The 22,150-nt window shown below is 43.3% G+C and overlaps 1 protein-coding gene across 1 annotated transcript in view; it reads right to left on the bottom strand.

Moving 5' to 3' along the window:
- LOC124290319 (pre-rRNA 2'-O-ribose RNA methyltransferase FTSJ3-like) overlaps positions 1 to 22,150 on the bottom strand; it is a 28,057-nt gene that overhangs the window by 5,167 nt on the left and 740 nt on the right. Inside the window, exons 2-16 of the mRNA XM_046727028.1 lie at positions 21,756 to 21,908; positions 21,156 to 21,235; positions 20,324 to 20,423; positions 19,600 to 19,912; positions 15,432 to 15,540; positions 14,924 to 15,024; positions 14,475 to 14,561; positions 11,739 to 11,837; positions 11,293 to 11,428; positions 7,081 to 7,298; positions 6,222 to 6,303; positions 5,116 to 5,209; positions 4,243 to 4,470; positions 3,234 to 3,324; positions 451 to 535 (exon numbers count right to left, since the gene is read on the bottom strand). Of these exons, the coding sequence (XP_046582984.1) occupies positions 451 to 535; positions 3,234 to 3,324; positions 4,243 to 4,470; positions 5,116 to 5,209; positions 6,222 to 6,303; positions 7,081 to 7,298; positions 11,293 to 11,428; positions 11,739 to 11,837; positions 14,475 to 14,561; positions 14,924 to 15,024; positions 15,432 to 15,540; positions 19,600 to 19,912; positions 20,324 to 20,423; positions 21,156 to 21,235; positions 21,756 to 21,908 (1,976 nt within the window). The remainder of the gene's footprint in view (positions 1 to 450; positions 536 to 3,233; positions 3,325 to 4,242; positions 4,471 to 5,115; positions 5,210 to 6,221; positions 6,304 to 7,080; positions 7,299 to 11,292; positions 11,429 to 11,738; positions 11,838 to 14,474; positions 14,562 to 14,923; positions 15,025 to 15,431; positions 15,541 to 19,599; positions 19,913 to 20,323; positions 20,424 to 21,155; positions 21,236 to 21,755; positions 21,909 to 22,150) is intronic.

The raw sequence follows: 22,150 nt of genomic DNA, 5'->3' as shown, positions 1-22,150 counted from the left end.
TGAAAGTTTGGCATCTCCTCAAATGAAGCGATATGATGTATGTACACATGGAAAAAAGTATCGCAACAGAGGGTTTTCTTCTTCACTGCAAACAAATACACAAGTGTCCAGTTAGGATTTTGATTGGTTTGTAGTTTAACGCCACACTCAGAAACATTCCAGCTATTTTGCGTCGGTCTGTAAATAATTGAGTCTGGATCAGACAATCCAGTGATCAACAACATGAGCATCGATCTACGCATTTGGGATACAATGACATGTGTCAACCAAGTCAGCAAGCCTGACCATGCGATCCTGTTAGTCGCCTCGACAAGCATGGGTTACTTAAGACCAATTCTAACCCGGATCTTTTAAGCATAAGGTCGTTTAAGTATGGGAGTTCCCATCACCTTATATGATTGTTCAGAGGAAAGGGAAACAATTTCACTCTGCCTGGCTTCAAACACGTACCTTGGTGACAGGAAGCTGGATCCGATTGTGTCGACTTTCATCCTTCACAAACCAGTCGGGTAAACCATTATCGTCAAACATGTATCTACAACAGACAAACTCCACAGCTCATCCATGTGCAGGCATCTCTTTCCGTCACATCTCAAGTTCAAAAGCTCAGAAATTATATCATAATTTACTGCAGATTGTGTTACTGTGAGGAGGGTGAAAAACAACTAATATATATATGATGTATCTATATGCAATTGAAATCAAACATTCATAAATTAATTAACTGATTGTTCCTGATTTCTATGGATAATGAAATGTGGAACAGGTTATAAGAATTTTGTTATGTGTCTACTTGAGCAGAACGTGTCTCTTGATGGAGTCATGTGACTGTTAAGGTGTGTCTAGTCATGTGAAGTGAGTGTGTATTAGGTGTCTAGCAAAGTCAAAGTGAGTCGTGTGTTGTCTAGCAAGTCAAGTGAGTCATGTGTGTCTAGCAAGAGTCAAGTGAGTTGTATGTGTCTAGTGAGTCAAGTGAGTCTGATGTCTGTGTCTAGCAAGTCAGCAAGTGAGTGGGTGTGTGTAGTCCAGTCAAGTCAAGTGAGTCGCATTGTCTAGCAAGTCAAGTGAGTGGGGTATTGTCTAGCAAGTCAAGTGAGTCGAGTGTGTGTCTAGCAAGTCAAGTGAGGTGTGTGTCTAGCAAGTCAAGTGAGTTGTGTGTCTAGCAAGTCAAGTGAGTGCGGTGTGTCTAGCAAGTCAAGTGAGTGGGTGTGTGTCTAGCAAGTCAGCGTGAGTGGGTGTGTTGTCTAGCAAGTCAAGTGAGTCAAGTGAGTGTGTGTCTGCAAGTCAAGTGAGTGGAGTGTGTCTAGCAAGTCAGAGTGAGTCGTGTGTGTGTCTAGCAAGTCAAGTGAGTCGTGTGTGTCTAGCAAGTCAAGTGAGTGGGTGTTGTGTCTGGCAAGTCAAGTGAGTTGGGTGTGTGTCTAGCAGAGTCAAGTGAGTGGGTGTGTCTAGCAAGAGTCAGAGTGAGTCGGGTGTCTAGCAAGTCAAGTGAGTCGCAGTGTGTCTAGCAAGTCAAGTGAGTGGGTGTGTGTCCAGCAAGTCAAGTGAGTGGGTGTGTGTCTAGCAAGTCAAGTGAGTGAGTGTGTGTCTAGCAAGTCAAGTGAGTCGCAGGTGTGTCTAGCAAGTCAGTGAGTGTCTAGCAAGTCAAGTGAGTCTGTGTGTCTAGCAAGTCAAGTGAGTCGTGTGTCTAGCAAGTCAAGTGAGTCGTGTGTCTAGCAAGTCAAGTGAGTCGCGGTGTCCCAGCAAGTCAAAGTGAGTGTGTGTCTAGCAAGTCAAGTGAGTGAGTCGGTGTGTGTCTAGCAAGTCAAGTGAGTCATGTGTCTAGCAAGTCAAGTGAGTGGAGTGTGTGTCTAGCAAGTCAAGTGAGTCATGTGTGTCTAGCAAGTCAAGTGGAGTCCTGGTGTCTAGCAAGTCAAGTGAGTGGGTGTGTGTCTAGCAAGTCAAAAGTGAGTTGTGTGTCTAGCAAGTCAAGTGAGTGGAGTGTGTGTGTCTAGCAAGTCAAGTGAGTCGTGTGTGTCTAGCAAGTCAAGTGAGTCGTGTGTGTCTAGCAAGTCAAGTGAGTCGTGTGTCTAGCAAGTCAAGTGAGTCGTGTGTGTCTAGCAAGTCAAGTGAGTCGTGTGTGTCTAGCAAGTCAAGTGAGTCGTGTGTGTCTAGCAAGTCAAGTGAGTCGTGTGTCTAGCAAGTCAAGTGTGTCGTGTGTGTCTAGCAAGTCAAGTGAGTCGTGTGTGTCTAGCAAGTCAAGTGTGTTGTGTGTGTCTAGCAAGTCAAGTGAGTCGTGTGTCTAGCAAGTCAAGTGAGTCGTGTGTGTTTAGCAAGTCAAGTGAGTCGTGTGTTTAGCAAGTCAAGTGAGTCGAATGTGTCTAGTGAGTCAAGTGACTCAAGTCAGTCGAGCATGTCTAGGTGTGATGTGTGGTCCTGTGCATAGAGCTCAGGTCACAAATCAGGTGAAGTTAAGCAACGATGGGCGCGGAGAGCCCTTGGATGGGTGAACGTGTGTGAGGTGAGGTGAGGTGAGGTGAGGTGAGGTGAGGTGAGGTGAGGTGAGGTGAAATTGGGTTTAACGTCGTGCTTGAGAATATTTCGCTCATATGACAACGTGCATGCGTGTGTATGTGTATGTGTGGCTGGTTGTACTAGCCCAGACTTAAGCTGGTTTTATAGTGCTAGCTCACTGAGATACCATGCCGCAGTGAAGCATGAATACCCCACTCAGACACATTATACTGACTCCGAGCCGACCAGTCCTTGTTGTACCCATTAATGCCGAGAGCCAGGCAGGGACCAACAAGTACCATGTTTTAACGTCTTTTGGTATGACGCGGTCGGGGATCAAACCCGCGACCTTCCGCTCTCAGGGCGGACGCTCTAACCACTACACCAGGGAGGCGGTCTGTGACCGTGTGTGACAGTTTGACTCCTGAGAGTTTCTAGGACTTCAGTCCTGCCCCACAATGACGCACATGTGATACATGTGGTCTCACCTTAGGCAAGTGAGTTTGTTCAAAATTGCCTCTGTTTACCCAGCAGAAAATGGGTACCCGGTGGTACAAGTCATGTGACAATAACCTTGGGTTAACGCTTGGGTTATCTGGGGTAACAATGTGCTGTGCATTGTTAGCGCTATGAGCATACCTGGTGTGGAGTTTGACGCTATCTAAATGGACATTTTATTATTATTAATATTATTAGTGAATAGTGCAGGTCTAGTGAGTGCAGTGAGCCTGATGTCTACTGACCTGTGGTAAGCATTGTCGATGATGTCTCTCTTCCTCTTGCGGGACTGGACCAGAGCTGAGCCAAGAGCCATGCCTACTGGATCCAGCTTGTCTGCAGCAACACAAACATCCATAAAGGCCTTGTCGGAGGGATGTGGTATATACTGAACCCTCTATGTCCAGCATCTACTGGGCTCACATTTCTGGGACGTTTCTGTAAACCTACATGAACCCCTGGATCCTTTCCTGTAGTTCTTGTGATCTAAAATAACCTGCCCTTGATTTCCATTTACCGATTAGATTGGCTACATGTTTAGGTCTAACATACCGTTCAGAATGTGAGTTTTAGAAGGCTGAATGTTGGGTTGGCAAAATCAACAACATGGCAGCCCCACTGATATGATCAAGTTTGCAAGAAATTCAATACTGACTGACACAAACAGAAAGCCCTAAGAAACCTCTTTGAAGAAAAGGATGTCCTTATGTCCATCGAAACTGGCAGTGTGGAGTGTTTACGGAGTGTGAGGGAACATGGTGAGGTGAGGTGAAATTGGGTTTACCGTCGTGCTTGAGAATATTTCGCTCATGCGTGTGTATGTGTATGTGTATGTGCGGCTGCTTGTCCTAGCCCAGACTTAAGCTGGTTTCATAGTGCTAGTCCACTGAGATACCATGCCGCAGTGAAGCATGAATACCCCACTCAGACACATTATACTGACTCCGAGTCGACCAGTCCTTGTTGTACCCATTAATGCCGAGCGCCAGGCAGGAACCAACAAGTACCATTTTTAACGTCTTTTGGTATGACAGCGGTCGGGCGCGACTTTCGCTGAAAGAAAATTTCAACTAAAGCTTTCTCCGGCGGACGCTCTAACCACTACACCACGGAGGCGGTAGAGGGAACATGGTTTTACAGGGGACACCAGAAATGGGCTTAACATTTTACCCACATTGGGTGTTTGGCGTGATGAGCAAATGCTTTATCTACTTGGCTGCCCACTGTCTGGGACCAGACCTTAAAGATACTTGCCTGTGTTTGAGGGTACTATTTCAAAACTGTCTTTGTTACTGCTGTTCTGCTTCTTGTTGCTGGGAACCTCCTGATGTCCAGGGCCTGCTTGCAGTTCGCTGGTGTCATAGTCACTGTCAGATTCTGAGTCATCATCGTCATCATCATCGTCATCATCATCATCACTGTCCTTTTTAACTGCAGGGGTTTTCTTCTTGCGTGGAACCTCAGTCTTCTTTGTTGACTTTTCTGTTTAGAACAACCATTAGAGTGAGTGAGTGAGTGAGTGAGTGAGTGAGTGAGTGAGTGAGTGAGTGAGTGAGTGAGTGAGTGAGTACACATGGTAGTTATGTACAGTATTCACATACGGTATGGTATTTTGTATGGTAATTACGTATGGTAATGTATGCTATTTTTGAGGGTTTTGAAAGGGTAGTTTGTAGTAATATAAGGGTAATGCTATTTTTGAGGGCATTATCATTTGCAGAAGCCCGAGGTCTTCCATTAACTGCCAAACGATGTCAGTGTTCGGTTTTGGTCCATCAACAGCCTAAATAGTGCAATTGTTAATGTTAGCACCAACAAGAAAGCCAATATTACCGCTATTTAAAGCAGGAATTCGGGTTGCTTTGACTTGTTTGACCCAGAATATCTGCCAGTTGAAAGTCAATTAATGTCGAATGAACCGTAAGCCCACGCACCCACTATGATGTCACTTGACAACAGAACTGATAGTGGCCCGTCGTTAAGGTTGAGCGGTCCAATATCCTTTGCAGCAGCCCGCAAATTTCTGATAATGGGAGGGCCGTTTCATGATAATTCCATGTATTTTAGCTATAATGTCTGGCAGTTTTAATGGCAGTTGCACAGTTATCCATGTCTCCAGCCACATACCCGTGATCTCTCCTCCCTGGCTTCTGTACCTGTCAGCTATCTTCTCAATCTCTGCATCTTCGTCCGCCTCATCCTCTATATCAGCAAAGGCACTCTGAAATATTGCAGAGAGTCAGAATCATGTTCCATTCAAAACTCATGATGCAACCACAAAAGTTAACTTTGGTCAGAACATAACCCAGAGCTGATATATTCCTCAATTTTACTTTTCTCCAACCTGGCTATCCTACGAATTAAGGCTGGATTCTCCGATCTCTGATCTATCCGAGTCAACTTTTCCTTCTGTTTACCTGATTCTACCAAAGGTAGCTGTTGGTTGACCCCTACCTTGCTGAACTAGGTATTGCTTGACCCCACCTTGCTGAACCAGGTGTTGGTCGAACCCTACCTTGCTGAACCAGGTGTTGGTCGAACCCTACCTTAATGAACCAGGTGTTGCTCGACTCCTACCTTGCTGAACCAGGTGTTGCTGGACCCCTACCTTGCTGAACCAGGTGTTGGTCGAACCCTACCTTAATGAACCAGGTGTTGCTCTAACTTCTACCTTGCTGAAACAGGTGTTGCTGGACCCCTACCTTGCTGAACCAGGTGTTGGTCGAACTCTACCTTAATGAACCAGGTGTTGCTCGAATCTCTACCTTAATGAACCTTGCTTTGCTGAACCAGGTGTTGGTCTAACCTCTACCTTAATGAACCAGGTGTTGGTCGGACCCCTACCTTAATGAACCAGGTGTTGGTCGGCCCCTACCTTAATGAACCAGGTGTTGCTTGACTCCTACCCTACCAGGTGTTGCTGAACCAGGTGTTGGTGAACCAGGTGTTGCTCCTCAACTCCTACCTTAATGAACCAGGTGTTGGTTGACCTCTACCTTAACCTTGAACCAGGTGTTGGTCGCACCCCTACCTTAATGAACCAGGTGTTGGTCGGCCCCTACCTTACCTTAATGAACCAGGTGTTGGTCCACCCTACCTTTTACTGAACCAGGTGTTGGTCGGCCCCTACCTTAATGAACCAGGTGTTGATCCACCCTATTTCACTGAACCAGGTGTTGATCCACCCTATTTCCCTACCTTGCTGAACCAGCTGTTGGTTGACCACTACGTACCTTGCTGAACCAGCTGTTGGTCCTAGTGCTGGTCTTCACCCCTGGCTTCTGCAAGTCTACAAGGAGAGGGTTTTCTTCTTCACTGCAAACAAATACACAAGTGTCCAGTTAGGATTTTGATTGGTTTGTAGTTTAACGCCACACTCAGAAACATTCCAGCTATATTGCTGCGGTCTGTAAATAATTGAGTCTGGATCAGACAATCAAGTGATCAACAACATGAGCGTCGATCTACACAACTGGGATACGATGACATGCCAACCAAATCAGCAAGCCTGACCACCCGGTCCCGTTGGTTGCCACTTACGACAAGCATGGATTACTGAAGATGGATTCTAACCTGCATCTTCACAGATCCCCCAAGACAATTTAGGAGAATTACAGCATGATTAGATGTTTCCGAGCACATGAAATATCAAACTTTAGTTTCCAGTCGAGCACACCCGACACTCTTCCTACACTGACAATTCAACAACAGGGTACTCTTCAATAAATCTATCACATCCTACAAAATATTTTTGAGTCATAGCAACATAGTACCGAGATCAAATGTACATTAGCATTTTTGATTAAATTCACACTGAGTGACCCTGACTTTCAATGTCATCCAATCGCGTCAGAATTATTTATCACCAGGACCTGCCCAAATATGGGCAAATTCACACTGAGTGACCCTGACCTTCAATGTCATCCAATCGCGTCAGAATTATTTATCACCAGGACCTGCCCAAATATGGGCACTACAACAAATAAGAAGTTGATGTGCCCTGAAAATCTCTACCCATGTTCACCACTTCTAAATCCCCTTCAAAAAACTATTTGGAACACAGTTTAATCTGCTCTTCCAGAAGCTACCTACATCTCGTCATCAGGTCCTGGCCTGTCGTCATCCTCAAGGTCAAGGTCAGGGTCAGAGTCGTACTCCTCCTCCGAAGCGTCCTCCCTGTCCAGGTAGTCCTTGGTGTATCGGTCATATGACAGTGTTGGTCGCTTTGAGGGCGGAGGCAATGGGTCGTCTTCCCACTCCAGTTCCGCCTCTTGCATTTCCTGGTCATCCTCATCCACAGCCTTCAGGTGCTGCAACACACAAGCATCATACAACATTTAAACTGGGGTTGGTTGGTTGGTTGGTTGGTTGGTTGGTTGGTTGGTGTTTAACGCCACACTCATCAATATTCCAATATTTCAATATGGCAGTGGTCTGTGTTGGTTTGGTTTGTTGTAATACACTCGTAATACTTTTGTATAAACTATTACCTGGTACCCACTTCCTACAACAACCAACTTTAGTTTTGATCAAAGTTAGTCAACCTTCCCCAGTTTAAATAACCCGTGAAGATCCGGGTTAGAATTGGTCAGCAACACATGCTTGTTGTAAGAGATTACTAACAGGATGGGTCGGTCAGGCGTTTATTGATGCTTATGCTGTTGATCACTGGATTGTCTGGTCCAGACTCATATTTACAGACTGCTTTACATGAAGACTGCTGCCTGTGCCTGTGTGAAGATGTGTGTCTGTGAGAGAGTGTGTGTGATGAGAGAGAGAGAGAGAGAGAGAGAGAGAGAGAGTGAGAGTGAGAGAGAGAGAGAGAGAGAGAGAGAGAGAGAGAGAGTGAGTGAGAGAGAGAGAGGGAGAGAGAGTGAGTAATTTGGGGGTAGTGAAGAGAGAGAGAGAGAGAGAGAGACTAGGGGTCAGTAATTTTGTACATAAAGATATGTTTAAAATTATGCTTAGTAATTATTTTGGGGGGTCATTGATTTTGTACATGACATGCAGGGGGGTCACTTATTTTGTACATAAAATTTAGGGGGTCATCCACATTGTACATGCTTCTCCATAAAAATCATCATCACCCCCACCAGCCATTAATTATGAACGGTCACTAAAGTTTAGTCTTTAGTTTGAAACCAAAACGTTTTCACTATAAGACATCTCAAATATATATCAATCCTGTTTTTACATATTTTATTCTTTAAGTTCCATAGTCGATCCATCTTTACAAGATATCAAATGCAGCACCAATCAATGAATGCTTTGTCTAAATATCTTCCAGCTTGCGTATGTGTTTTGTCGCAATTTAACTATTATTATTATTGGATATTTATATAGCGTACATATCCCACACTAGTGCATGCTCAAGGAGCTGGTATTTTTTCCCTTGATAATTGGATGTCAATCTCAATGGCACATCTTATTATCTCAACTCCCTCGGGACCATACAACTCTTGCTGCAACAATTCACATCGAGTTATTCCCATCCTTACGAGGTAACCATGATTAAGTTTAATGGATTATGTGACTTATCGTCTAAGTGAATGTTTAAAAGTTGCTAATAATGCCATAACTGCAATTAATATTAGATAATCATGAAAGCGCAGTCAAACTTAAAACCAAAAGAAAAGAGTCCATTCATTGGTTTCTTTTCCCAGACACATCCAATCATATTACAGCATTTACAGGCATAATGAACATTAAGGAGGCAGACGGGCGGAAGTCTTTCCAAAAAGGTAATAGATACTTCCACAGACATTAAATATCAATTGCTTTATTCAAGAACGTTTAGATTCACATATGCATGTTGCATTATTCGTAGATTGGAAGTTGGAACAGCCACATGTATGCTTGAATGTTGGTTTTAGATACGCATCAAAATTGTTGGGTACTTGGGTTCGAGTTGGGTCTGACCCCTCGAGTACTCGAGTCCCAAATGTTGGACTCGTGAGAGCCCTACTTCCCAACGCCATAATCGAAGAACAACTGATTATCCTAACGGGGGATATCTTGTGTTCGTTTGATACAGGCCTTGAGTGTCCTACGGACATCCAATACATAAGGAGCCGTCACATGTAAGGCGCTGTCTATCTTAGGATGGTATTTAATACTGACTCTGTCCTTATGAAAGACTGTTACCTCGGGATTGACCGACATCGCATGATTAGGACTGTGATTAGGACCCCACTACGGGTGGGTGGGCCTCTTTACGAGACATACCATTTTGATACTGATTTTAAGGGTCAAGTTAAGGAGTCGGCTTATCTATGAGATCTGCTTATCTATGGTAATATACGGTATGTTTAGGGACTTAGAATGTAGAAAATACGATTGACGTACAATTACTGTCAATTACTTAAACACTTTATATGTATCGCACGGGTACCAGAATCGCAATATATTGCAATACAATGTATTTGTCAATACACAGCCGTACGTGGGAGTAGCCTGATACCCCTGGCCTACTTGAAAGCCTCTTGCCCAAAGTGTCGACATCAGGCCGAAACCTGAGCTACCAGCGTCGGGGATCTGCGCTGCACTGGGGCCGAAGCCCTAGTGGGTGCTAGTCACCCGGTTCAGATTGAACTGACCTTTGGGTACGATCCGGCCACATTCTGCAGCACTAGAGGTACAAGTTTACATCATTATACAACTTACATATGTTACATACATGTATGCAACACAAAGTGATTGAAGCTCGGACTCTTCCCGGAGCCGGAGCTTGGGTCGGACCCTCCTCCCACAATGCACCGGCTGAGATTTTCTGGTCGATGTGTCTGCAGTTCGCGTCAGAACTCCGGTCGTGAGACACATGGAAGTAGCCTGATACATCAAGATTCCCCTAGTACTCGGGTAGACCTAGTACTCAGGTAGCTCTGTCATATTCGACAGCCTCTTCTTGGCCAAGGCGTTGATAGACATCAGGCCAAAACATGAACTGCTGGCACTGGGGATCTGTGACATACGGCACCAAAGCCTGGGATGGTGCAAGTCCCTAGGTTCAGAGCTTACCTGGAGCTGAAGCTCGTGTATGATCATTCCCTGGAGGTTGGACCCTTCCAGGAGCCAGAGTTCGGGTCAGGACCTCCTCCACAGATACCCTGGTGCCATCTCTATCCGTAGACCAGGTACCAAGCTCCTCTCGGAGCCCAGACACCACATCTGACATCAGAGTGCGCACCAACAATCGACTGGGCCCTGCGCCTTCCCTAGATCAAGCTTGGTGTCATATATGAAGAAGATCCAGTTAACGGTTCTTGAGATATTTCGCTGACAAGGGTAAAACGTTAATGTCCCTGGTGACCTTGAAATGAAAGTCAAGGTCACCAAACCTAACTGGGACCTTTCGCATACAGTAATGAACCTGCACTGTAATGCACCAAATATGAAAACAACCTAGTCAACGGTTCTTAAGATATTCCAATTCGTTCGTAAGTACGTACGGATGGACGGAGGCTCCCCTGCTTCGCAGGATAATAATTCTATTGAGATGTAATTATAATACACGCAACAACAAACCCTAATCTGAAGCGTAGAAGTCTTTCAAGTGCAAATGCACATAGAAAAAGGGAAAGTAGGCCGCCCGCCCACCATCTTGCAAACACACGGTTTGAAGTGGCAAGGCGACCTAAAAGTTATGACATTTATGAACGATTATTTTTCGAAACATGTTCAATATATCGCCCATGCGATTAGAAAAGACTGACTGACTGAATGAATTTAGTTTTACGCCGCTTTTAGGAATATTCCAGCAACATCACGGCGGGGGACACCAGAAATAGGCTTCACAATTTGTACCCATGTGGGCATTCGAACCCGGGGCTTCGGTGTGACGAGCCAACGCTTTAACCACTGGGCTACCCCACCGCCCCCGATTAGAAAAGAACCATACATACAGTATGTGTTTCTTTCTCACTCATCTTAGTCACAGTTTACTAGCAATTCAACATGAAAATGTTTTCTGGACAGCATGCACGTCTACACCATGTCAACGACAGCATGGAAAGAGAGTGACTGTCGTAGGAATTATTAACGGACATAAAAATGCTTATAAGTACCCCCAGGAGGACCTCTTCTGAAAAACACTAATCAGCTAGTCTGTACTTAACCGAGTCTGGAACAGACCATCTAGTGACTGACATCATGAGCATCTATGAACTTGGGATACGATGACATATGGGTCAACCAAGTCTGTGAGTCTGACTTAACCATTAGTCACCCCTCAGCACAAGCATGGGTTGCTTAAGATCAATTATTACCTGGATCTTCATGGGTTCCAATGTGAGCAAAGTCACTCACCTTCTTGCTCTTTATCTTTTTCAAATCAAATATGTCCACATCATCAGTAATGTCTGGTTTGTCGTTGGGCAGCACCATTTTCATGTCCATCTTGTGTCGCAGCTTGGTCTTTTCTTTACGAATTTTCTTTAATTTCCTACAGAAAGACAAATTTACTGAGTGAAATCATCCCCCACAATGACGTGTAGTGTGAGAAGACCCTACACACATACAAAGCAATATATCTTACACAAAGATACATACAGAGTGAAATCATCCCCCACAAAGACGTGCAGAGTGAGAAGACCCTACACACATACAAAGCGAATATATCTTACACAAAGATACATACAGAGTGAAATCATCCCCCACAAAGACGTGCAGAGTGAGAAGACCCTACACACATTCAAAGCGAATTCATCTTACTCAAAGACACATCGAAGTGAAATCGCTGTGAGTGTGCTTACCTCTTGAGAGCCTTCCTCTCATCATCCTCCATCTTCACCAACATCTTCTCTACCTCCAAGTCCTCTTCTTCACTGGCTTCATCATCCCCTTGCTGCCATCAGGCCTGTCAACGAAAAAACTAGCTGCCATTATATAACTTCACAGCTGGCCCAGATAATTACACGATGAACATAAGAGGCATAGCTTTAATACACAACTAAAAACATGTCTAAATTAATTAACAATCAACACAACAGGCCTAGTTTTATTACACACACAACAGGCCTAGTTTTATTTCACACCCAACACAACAGCCTAGTTCTATTACTCAACAGGCCTAGTGTTATTACACACCCAACACAACAGGCCAAATGTCATTACACACCCAACACAACAGGCCTAGTGTTATTACACACCCAACACAACAGGCCTAATGTTATTACACATACGACACAACAGGCCAAATGTTATTACACACCCAACACAACAGGCCTAGTTTTATTTCACACCCAACACAACAGGCCTAGTGTTACTACACACCCAACACAACAGGCCTAATGTTATTACACACCCAACACAACAGGCCTAGTTTTATTACACAACCAACACAACAGGCCTAGTGTTATTACACACCCAACACAATAGGCCTAGTGTTATTACACAACCAACACAGCAGGCCTAGTGTTATTACACACCCAACACAACAGGCCTAGTGTTATTACACAACCAACACAACAGGCCTAGTGTTATTACACACCCAACACAATAGGCCTAGTGTTATTACACAACCAACACAGCAGGCCTAATGTTATTACACACACAACACAACAAGCCTATAGTTTTATTACACACCCAACACAACAGGCCTAGTTCTATTACTCAACAGGAATAGTGTTATTACACACCCAACACAACAGGCCTAATGTCATTACACATCCAACACAACAGGCCTAGTTTTATTACACACCCAAAACAACAGGCCAAATGTCATTACACAATCAACACAACAGGCCTAGTGTTATTACACACCCAACACAACAGGCCAAATGTCATTACACACCCAACACAACAGGCCTAGTGTAATTACACACCCAACACAACAGGCCAAATGTCATTACACAACCAACACAACAGGCCTAATGTTATTACACACCCAACACAACAGGCCTAATGTCATTACACACCCTACACAACAGGCCTAGTGTTATTACACACCCAACACAACAGGCCTATTGTCATTACACAACCAACACAACAGGCCTAATGTTATTACACACCCAACACAACAGGCCAAATGTTATTACACACCCAACACAACAGGCCTAATGTCATTACACACCCAACACAACAGGCCTAATGTCATTACACAGCCAACACAACATGAATAGTGTTATTACACATACAACACAACATGAATAGTGTTATTACACATACAACACAACAGGCCAAATGTTATTACACACCCAACACAACATGAATAGTGTTATTACACACCCAACACAACATGAATAGTGTTATTACACATACAACACAACAGGCCAAATGTTATTACACACCCAACACAACAGGCCTAATGTCATTACACAGCCAACACAACATGAATAGTGTTATTACACATACAACACAACATGAATAGTGTTATTACACATACAACACAACAGGCCAAATGTTATTACACACCCAACACAACATGAATAGTGTTATTACACACCCAACACAACATGAATAGTGTTATTACACACCCAACACAACATGAATAGTGTTATTACACACCCAACACAACATGAATAGTGTTATTACACATACAACACAACAGGCCAAATGTTATTACACATACAACACAACAGGCCTAATGTCATTACACAGCCAACACAACATGAATAGTGTTATTACACATACAACACAACATGAATAGTGTTATTACACATACAACACAACAGGCCAAATGTTATTACACACCCAACACAACATGAATAGTGTTATTACACACCCAACACAACATGAATAGTGTTATTACACATACAACACAACAGGCCAAATGTTATTACTCACCCAACACAACAGGCCTAATGTCATTACACACCCAACACAACAGGCCTAATGTCATTACACACCCAACACAACACGAATAGTGTTATTACACACCCAACACAACATGAATAGTGTTATTACACATACAACACAACAGGCCTAGTGTTATTATACACACAACACAACAGGCCTAATGTCATTACACACCCAACACAACATGAATAGTGTTATTACACACCCAACACAACATGAATAGCGTTATTACACACCCAACACAACAGGCCTAGTGTTATTACACACACAACACAACATGAATAGTGTTATTACACACCCAACACAACAGGCCTAGTGTTATTACACACCCAACACAACATGAATAGCGTTATTACACACCCAACACAACACAACAGAACATGAGTTCTGTAAAACACATTGACCACAGCAAACAACAGCGCCACGGGCTCTTTACCTGCTGGCTTCAGGGGCAGTGGGGTAGCTTAGTGGTTAAAGAGTTGGCTCGTCACACCGAAGACCCGGGTTCGAATCCCCACATAGGTACAATGTGTGAAGCCCATTTCTGGTGTCCCCTGCTGTGATATTGCTGGAATATTGCTAAACACGGTGTAAAACTAAACTCACTCATTCACTCATGCTGGCTTCAGTTGCATATCCCCAGCTTAAGACCTATCAGAACACAGATAACATGAAAAGTCATGATCACCTACCTGTCTGCCTCCGCTGCATCCTCCGTGACGGTGACAGCCCCAACCCCTAGCTCATCTCGCAGCTTCTTCCGCCATGTCAGCAAGCCCCTGCAACACTGACATGAGTAAGTACCTGCACCAATAATCACCTCTTGGTCTTGTCATATAAACATACAATATTCACCACACTTGATGTCCTTGATCAGACAGAAACGAAAAACTAACAAACTGACACAGCTGCCACAAACTTGTCTTACTTGATGTCCTTGCCCAGACAGTAAAGAACACTACAATAAGACGATTCAGCTGCCACAAGCTTGTCTTACTTGATGTCCTTGCCCAGACAGTAAAGAACACTACACAGCTGCCTCGACAATTCAGCTGCCACAAGCTTGTCTTACTTGATGTCCTTGCCCAGACAGTAAAGAACACTACAATATGACAATTCAGCTGCCACAAGCTTGTCTTACTTGATGTCCTTCTTGCCCAGCACTTTGATGTCCTTTAGACATTCCTTCACCTCCGCCGTGGTCAGACGGTGGTTCGCGATCCGCTCCTCTTCAATTGTCACCTGTACAAAGTTATTACACTGCCTGTTAGACTAACACTCTTCATGGCAAGGCTGAAAGGTTGGTGTTACAATAATTAACTTGTATGGAAATATATGCTTGCCTGACGGTCCGAGGCTAGTAGAAACTACCTTGGTCTAACAAAATTATACTTCTACTAGCCTGTTTAGCCTGAAAGTGTATAGACACATGCTGTGAATTATACATTGTACTCTTGAATTTCCCTGTGAAATCACAACACTGGACATATAGTACCTTTCTAGTCTTTAAAGATGAAAGTCTGACAGCTGCAGCTTACATTTGTGGCTTGCTGAAGACCAATTCAAACCTGTCTGATGGTTTTATGCCACTTTTAGCAATATTCCAGCAATTACAGGATTTGTGGTTACCATGGTTACACAGCACTAACCTGATTGGCTCCTGCCAAGAGTTCGAGGAAGTTATCAGCAGCCAAGAACTTTGATGCTGACAGTGTGTGGAACAGAGAATAGTCTCCATCTGCATACCCCTCCCGATGTCTGTACAGAACACGAAGCTTACATGATGATACGTGATATACGACGTCCACCAACCAAATCAAGTCCAACTACCTGATCCTACTATTTTCCTCTTCTGACAAGCATAACTGACTCCTCTGATTAGCATGGTTGGCTGGTTTGTTGTTTAATGCCGCACTCAGCAATATTCCAGCTATATGGCGGTGTGTATTTTACATGGCGGTGGTCCGAAAATAATTGTATCTGGACCAGATAATCCAGCTTGAGTAGCAATCTGACCCGTGAAGGTCCGGGGTAGAATAGCCCTTCAGCAACCCATGCTTGCTATAAAAGGCGACTGTGCTTGTCACAAAGGCAACTAACGGGATCGGGTGGTCAGGCTCGCTGACTTGGTTGACACATGTCATCGGTTCCCAATTGCGCAGATCGATGCTCATGCTGTTGATCACTGGATTGTCTGGTCCAGACTCGATTATTTACAGACCGCCACCATATAGCTGGAATATTGCTGAGTGCGGCGTAAAACTCAACTCACTCACTCACTCAGTAGCAATCTACACAATTGAGATATGATGAAATGTCAATCAAGTCAGCAAGGCTGACCGCCCGATCCCGCTAGTCTCCTTTCACGACAAGCATGGGTTGCTGAAGATCAATTCTAAACCAGATCTTCACGGGTTCTGATCAGCACAAGTTGCTAAACAACAATTGTATATGTAGCACTTTGTTTGAAACATAGCTCTGTGCACCCAGCAGAGAGTGGGTACCTGGTAGGATTAGATGGTAACATGAACAATAACATTGTCACAGGCAGCCTGGCTTGTAAACTCCTCAATGAACTGGGAAAGAAAACTGAGCGCACACTGATATATTGTTTGTTTGTTGTTTAGTGTGGCACTCAGCAACATTCCCGCTATATGACGGTGGTCTGTAAATAATCAAGTCTGTACCACACAATCCAGTGATTGACAACATAAGCATCAATCTAGCACATTGGGATAGAATGACATGTGTCAACCAAGTCAGCGAGCCTTATTACCAGATCTCGTTACTCACCTCTTACGACAAGTATGGGTTACTAAAGACCAATTTAAACCTGGATCTTCACAGGTAGCCTTAGCTTGGAGTCATAGTCAGGAGTTTTAGTGAGCCTTGAGCACATTTATGGCTTGTTATTAATACTTTTGCAAGACTTGTCACTTTCTAAACACAAAAGATCCGGGTTAGAATGAATCTTCAGCAACCCATGCTTGTCGTAAGAGGCGACTAACGAGATCGGGTGGTCAGGCTTGCTGGTTTGGTTGACACATGTCATCGGTTCGATGCTCATGCTGTTGATCACTGGATTGTTTGGTCCAGACTCGATCATTTACAGATCGCCGACATATAGCTGGAATATTGCTGAGTGCAGCGTAAAACTAAACTCACTCACTCAGTAAGGTAGGGGTCGAGCAATACCTGGTTGAGCAAGGTCCCAGATAGCAAAGGTGTGTTGGGCCAATGTTGGTATATGGTTGGTTGGTTGGCCAACAGTTTGACAACATTGGCCCAACGTTATCTTAATGACTTAAAAGTAACGGTGGCTTTTGACACGTTGGTCCAACAGTGGGTCAACATTTGAAAAACTTTGCCTATTTTCCCTGATCTTACATCTATTTCACAAAGTTGGGCCACCGTTGGCCCAACATTGTGAATAAAAGAGTGAGCACACGGCCATTTTTAGCCATGTCTTCTTATTAAGATTTTGATGAAAGTTGAAATAATTACACAGGCAAAAAGAAAGAATCTATTTCCCTGTCTTTCAACTATGATGCAGTGAATTTTACAGCGTTGTTTTCTCCAAATTGAATACCAAACTTGTCATCATTGATAGCTTTACCTGATATTCAAAGAGCAGACGACACTACATTTCTGGAGGCCTCCAACTGGTAAATATGCATTGTTATTTCTGTGATACTGAATTGTGAATATATTGTGAAATAATTGGTTTAAATCATCATTTAGGCTAAAGAAACTGACACATACTGTATTGAAAGGCAGTTGATTGAGTAGGTAAAAGATTTAATTGACTCTTTTCTTTAGGTAGCCTGTTTTAACCACATTGATAAATCTCATTTCATTTTAAATTATTTAAATTTATTGTGTTTACTTTATGAACATCATGTGTTTGTCAGTTACACTCCTGTTTCCATATACAACTCTCTCTATTATTCATCTTTACAACCAATAATTGCTAAACATCATCATATATATACCGGTATGTGTCAAAGTTATAGTAGGTACACGTCATATCCAAATAAAACATTGTTTGAACAGCATTCTAGAAGTTGGTGAGTCAAAAATGAAACATACAACTCTATGGATGACAACTTCTTGTTTATTGTATAGAGCTTACGCCGATGTAGATTCTTACACTGTTATCAAGCTAAAAGTGACTACAACCAAATGATGAGAAGTATATATACATGTACATAGTATGTTTTGTCAAATAAACATAATTGGGAGCAGCCAGCTGGGGACTAAGAACAACAAATGGATCTAGTGATGAAACCAATTAACAAGGAAGGAGGGGGAGGGGAGGGTGGGGTGTTAGGTTGTAACAACCTGATAGGGTGATTTGATAGAGTCTATAGTTTGATTAGTTCTTCATATCCCAATGGTATGTAGTATCCTTGGTCTCTATTGATCAAAGGTTTGTGGGGGCTGATTTCGATGGCTTCCAAACGTTTTCTTTTTGTGAAGTCCTGATTCTTTGGTGGATAAGATTTCAAATTTGTCAAACCAGCCCCCTAAAACTAAGTTTGGCGTCATCTCAACCCTGATCAAGCACACTAAGAACATTTGCTCCAGCAGCCATGACCTAGAACATGAGCGGAACCACCTACAACATGTCTTCAGGAGCCTCAACCAGTAACCCACCAACTCATAGTCTGTTTGATTTCATTTGAGACCAATGAATTGCTCACTAACACAAAATCTAATAATCGCAACAAAACCAAATTTTGCACTCACATGAAAACAACAGACCAATGAAGAACTATAGACTCTATCAAAGCACCCTATCAGCTTGTTGTTACAACTGAATCCCCCTTGTTTATTGGCTCCATCACCATTCTATTTGTTGTTCTTAGTCCCCATCTGGCCTCTCCCAATAATGTACCAGTTGTTATTCAATTACATGTTGTTGTTAATGTCAATCTGCTGATTGTCAAAACATACTACGCATATATACTTCTAATCATTTGGTTTTAGCTTGATAACAGTGTAAGAATCTACATCCGAACGTCACTCTGTGCAATAAACAAGAAGTTTTCAGTCATTAAGGTGTATGTTTCCAAATAAAACATAAGGTCAAATACTATGTCCTTTTACGATAGATCTCATGTCTAAAATTATGATATCTGACAGTTTCATGAAATTATTGGGTTGGTTTTTTTCAGGACCAGTTCGAAAAACCTGTCAGCGGCGACAGCCAAAAGACCTAAGACAAGAATATTTTTAAGAAATACAATAATGTTCAAATAACAATGAAAGAAAAATTAAATAGTTCACTTGATTAACTTGTTGTGTTGTTTATATATGTTTCTGATTGCAGAGGTCAAGAAAGAGCTAAATGTTGAAATACTGTTGTGCCAACATAAGGCTGACTAAATCACATCGTTGGGCCAAGTATTGGCCACGGTTTAGTACAAAGGTCAAGAAAGAGCTAAATGTTGTAACACGGTGGTGCCAACATAAGGCCAACAAAATCACTACGTTGGGCCAACTATGGGCCATGATTTTGTGTGAATTTTCATTCGTTGGCCCAACAATGATCCAACATGATGGGCCACTGTGGAGCCGATGAGCATATCCAAGTGGGCCCATCGTCAGTTTGACAACCATGGGCCAACCAAACCGGTGATTATGGGCCAACTATGGGCCAACATATCAATGCTATCTGGGGTAGGGGTGGACCAACACCTGGTTCAGCAAGGTAGGAGTTCACTAACTCACTCACTCACTACACACAAAAAACAATATAAGATCATGACCATGCGACCAAATTTGACCTTGAACCTGTGACCTGAGCTACATTACCTCTTCTTTTTCTCGGGATGAATTAAGTCGAGTAATTGACGACCTTCCTGCTCCACTTCCTGAAACACGTGCTTGGGGTTCAAGAACTTGGGGTCTATCTTGTCCGGTGCCAAGAATCCTTGACACACCACAAAAATCTCCGCAGACTCATTCCTGGATGCCTGTGGTTTGGTTGCATTCACACTCTGGAACAGCTGCTGGAGTACCCACAGCAGTGAGTAGTAGTCCTTGGAACGGAAAACCTTTGTCACAAACGATCCCCCCTTCCGCAAGAAGTCAGTTGCAAGCTTCACAGCATACAAGGTTAGTTCAGCTGGAACAGAAGAAACAACATACAGTCGTGATGCAATTCAACTTGACATGAGTGAGTGAGTGAGTGATTGATTGATTCCATGCCATTCCACTGAACAATGTGCTCTGATCTGCGATTCTGATGTTCGATGTACTGCGTGTTTAAGTGTCGTAATTAAAAAGCTGTCAAACTGAATCAAAACGAATAGTGCCTTCTATTCAAGAGAGAGAGAGAGTGAGTGAGTAGTGTTTTACGCCACCTTTAGCAATATTCCAGCAATATCACGGCGGGGGGACACCAGAAATGGGCTTCACACATTGTACCCATGTGGGGAATCGAACCAGGGGCTTCGACGTGATGAGCGAAAGCTTTAACCACTAGGCTACCCCACTGCCCTTCTATTCAAGACAATGTATATTTTATAAGTGTTACCTTGTTGGAATGCATCATGGACCCAGTTCTTTCCCACATTAGGAGCGCCATCATTGAGGAACACGTCCGCCTTCCATGTCTTCAGCTCCTGCTTCAGTATCTGGAGAGGGGGAAATATTTTGGTTTCAGGTGTGTCATGTGAGATAACTCCATAACATGTCTGGGTGTGCCATTAGTGAGTGAGTTTAGTTTATTGCCACTTTTAGCAATATTCCAGCAATATCACTGCGGGAAACCAGAAATGGGCTTCACACATAGGACCCAATTACAGTTGAACCTGGGACTTCAGCATGACGAACGACTGCTTTAACAACTAGGCTACCCCGCTGCTCCTTGGCATGAATCTAGCTTTCATCTAGCACATCTATCTAATTGAACTTTTTCTTACCTAGATTACCACTAATATATAAGTAATTTCTAGTCATGACTATAGTCCTAGGCCAAATGTTAGAAAAGTCCCTATCTTTTAGGATCTCTCAGCAGCAGTAAAAGCGTTATCCAGTAATTGGTATGACAACTCCCACCCTCCAGAGATTCTTGTCAATGTGGAACTAGACACAGAATGTATCAGGTTGCTGAAAACAAACAAGGATTACCCCGCTGTTGAAACAGTGTCCACATGTTCATAGACCAACTTCATGAGTATTAACCGAATGGTTTAATAGAGGGTGACAAGCAGTGGTGTTCAACATGATCAGGATATGCAGGATGGGTGATAAGGCCTGGTGTATCATATTACCTGATAATGATGTTATCTCTACATTTGGCCTAGGAGTAACTATCAGTTATCTAACGTTCCAATAGAGGGCGCAGCTGGTCCTGCAATACGTACCTGGCGACATTTCTCTGTTGTGATGTCTGCCTGGAAGGTTGTACACTTGGGGATCGGACGAATGGAGACCAAGTCAATACCTGACAAACAAACAAACAGAGATGTGGATATGGGGACAGTCATGTTGAGCTGGCTGGATAAACCGATAATTGGAAATATTGTTGATGGGAAGAATTAGTGCATGCCGAGATACTGACAATGGGACAACTTTCCAACAATGAGACTGGAGATGGGTGTGTTCTGTAGTGGGTGCCGACTTACTGACAATGAGACTGGAGATGGGAGTGTTCTGTAGTGGGTCCCGACTTACCGACAGTGAGACTGGAGATGGGTGTGTTCTGTTGTGGGTGCTGACTTACTGACAATGAGACTGGAGATGGGTGTGTTCTGTAGTGGGTGCCGACTTACTGACAATGAGACTGGAGATGGGAGTGTTCTGTAGTGGGTGCCGACTTACTGACAATGAGACTGGAGAAGGGTGTGTTCTGTAGTGGGTGCCGACTTACTGACAATGAGACTGGAGATGGGTGTGTTCTGTTGTGGGTGCCGACTTACAATGAGACTGGAGATAGGTGTAAACTGCAGTGGGTGATGACTTACCGACAATGAGACTGGAGATGGGTGTGTTCTGAGAGGCAACCTGCAGCCAACCCCCTGGGGCTGCACATAGGTCCACGACCACACGAGCTTTGTCCAAAAATTCAAACTTTCTGTTAAGTTGTATCAATTTGAAGGCAGATCGAGCTCGATATCCTGAAACAATCAAATGATCACTAACCATCAAATGCTTAGATATTATAACCTAAGATCAATTGTTTCTCTATGAAAATATATGTGAGGGTAAAACATCATGTTGTGGGTCTACAATAATCATAACGATAGCATGTGACAGATCAGGTTTAGTACTATTGAGCATGTACAGAGTGCACTTTCCTCCGAGTAATTAATTATTTTAGGAAGAGTGAGTGAGTGAGTTGAGTTTTACGCCGCACTCA

This window comes from Haliotis rubra, unplaced genomic scaffold (genome assembly GCF_003918875.1).
Source record: "Haliotis rubra isolate DU_JTF1 unplaced genomic scaffold, ASM391887v1 Scf461, whole genome shotgun sequence".
Taxonomy (NCBI): domain Eukaryota; kingdom Metazoa; phylum Mollusca; class Gastropoda; order Lepetellida; family Haliotidae; genus Haliotis; species Haliotis rubra.
Note: the sequence above shows the minus strand (reverse complement) of the source record. Positions and strands in the feature narration are given on the sequence as shown.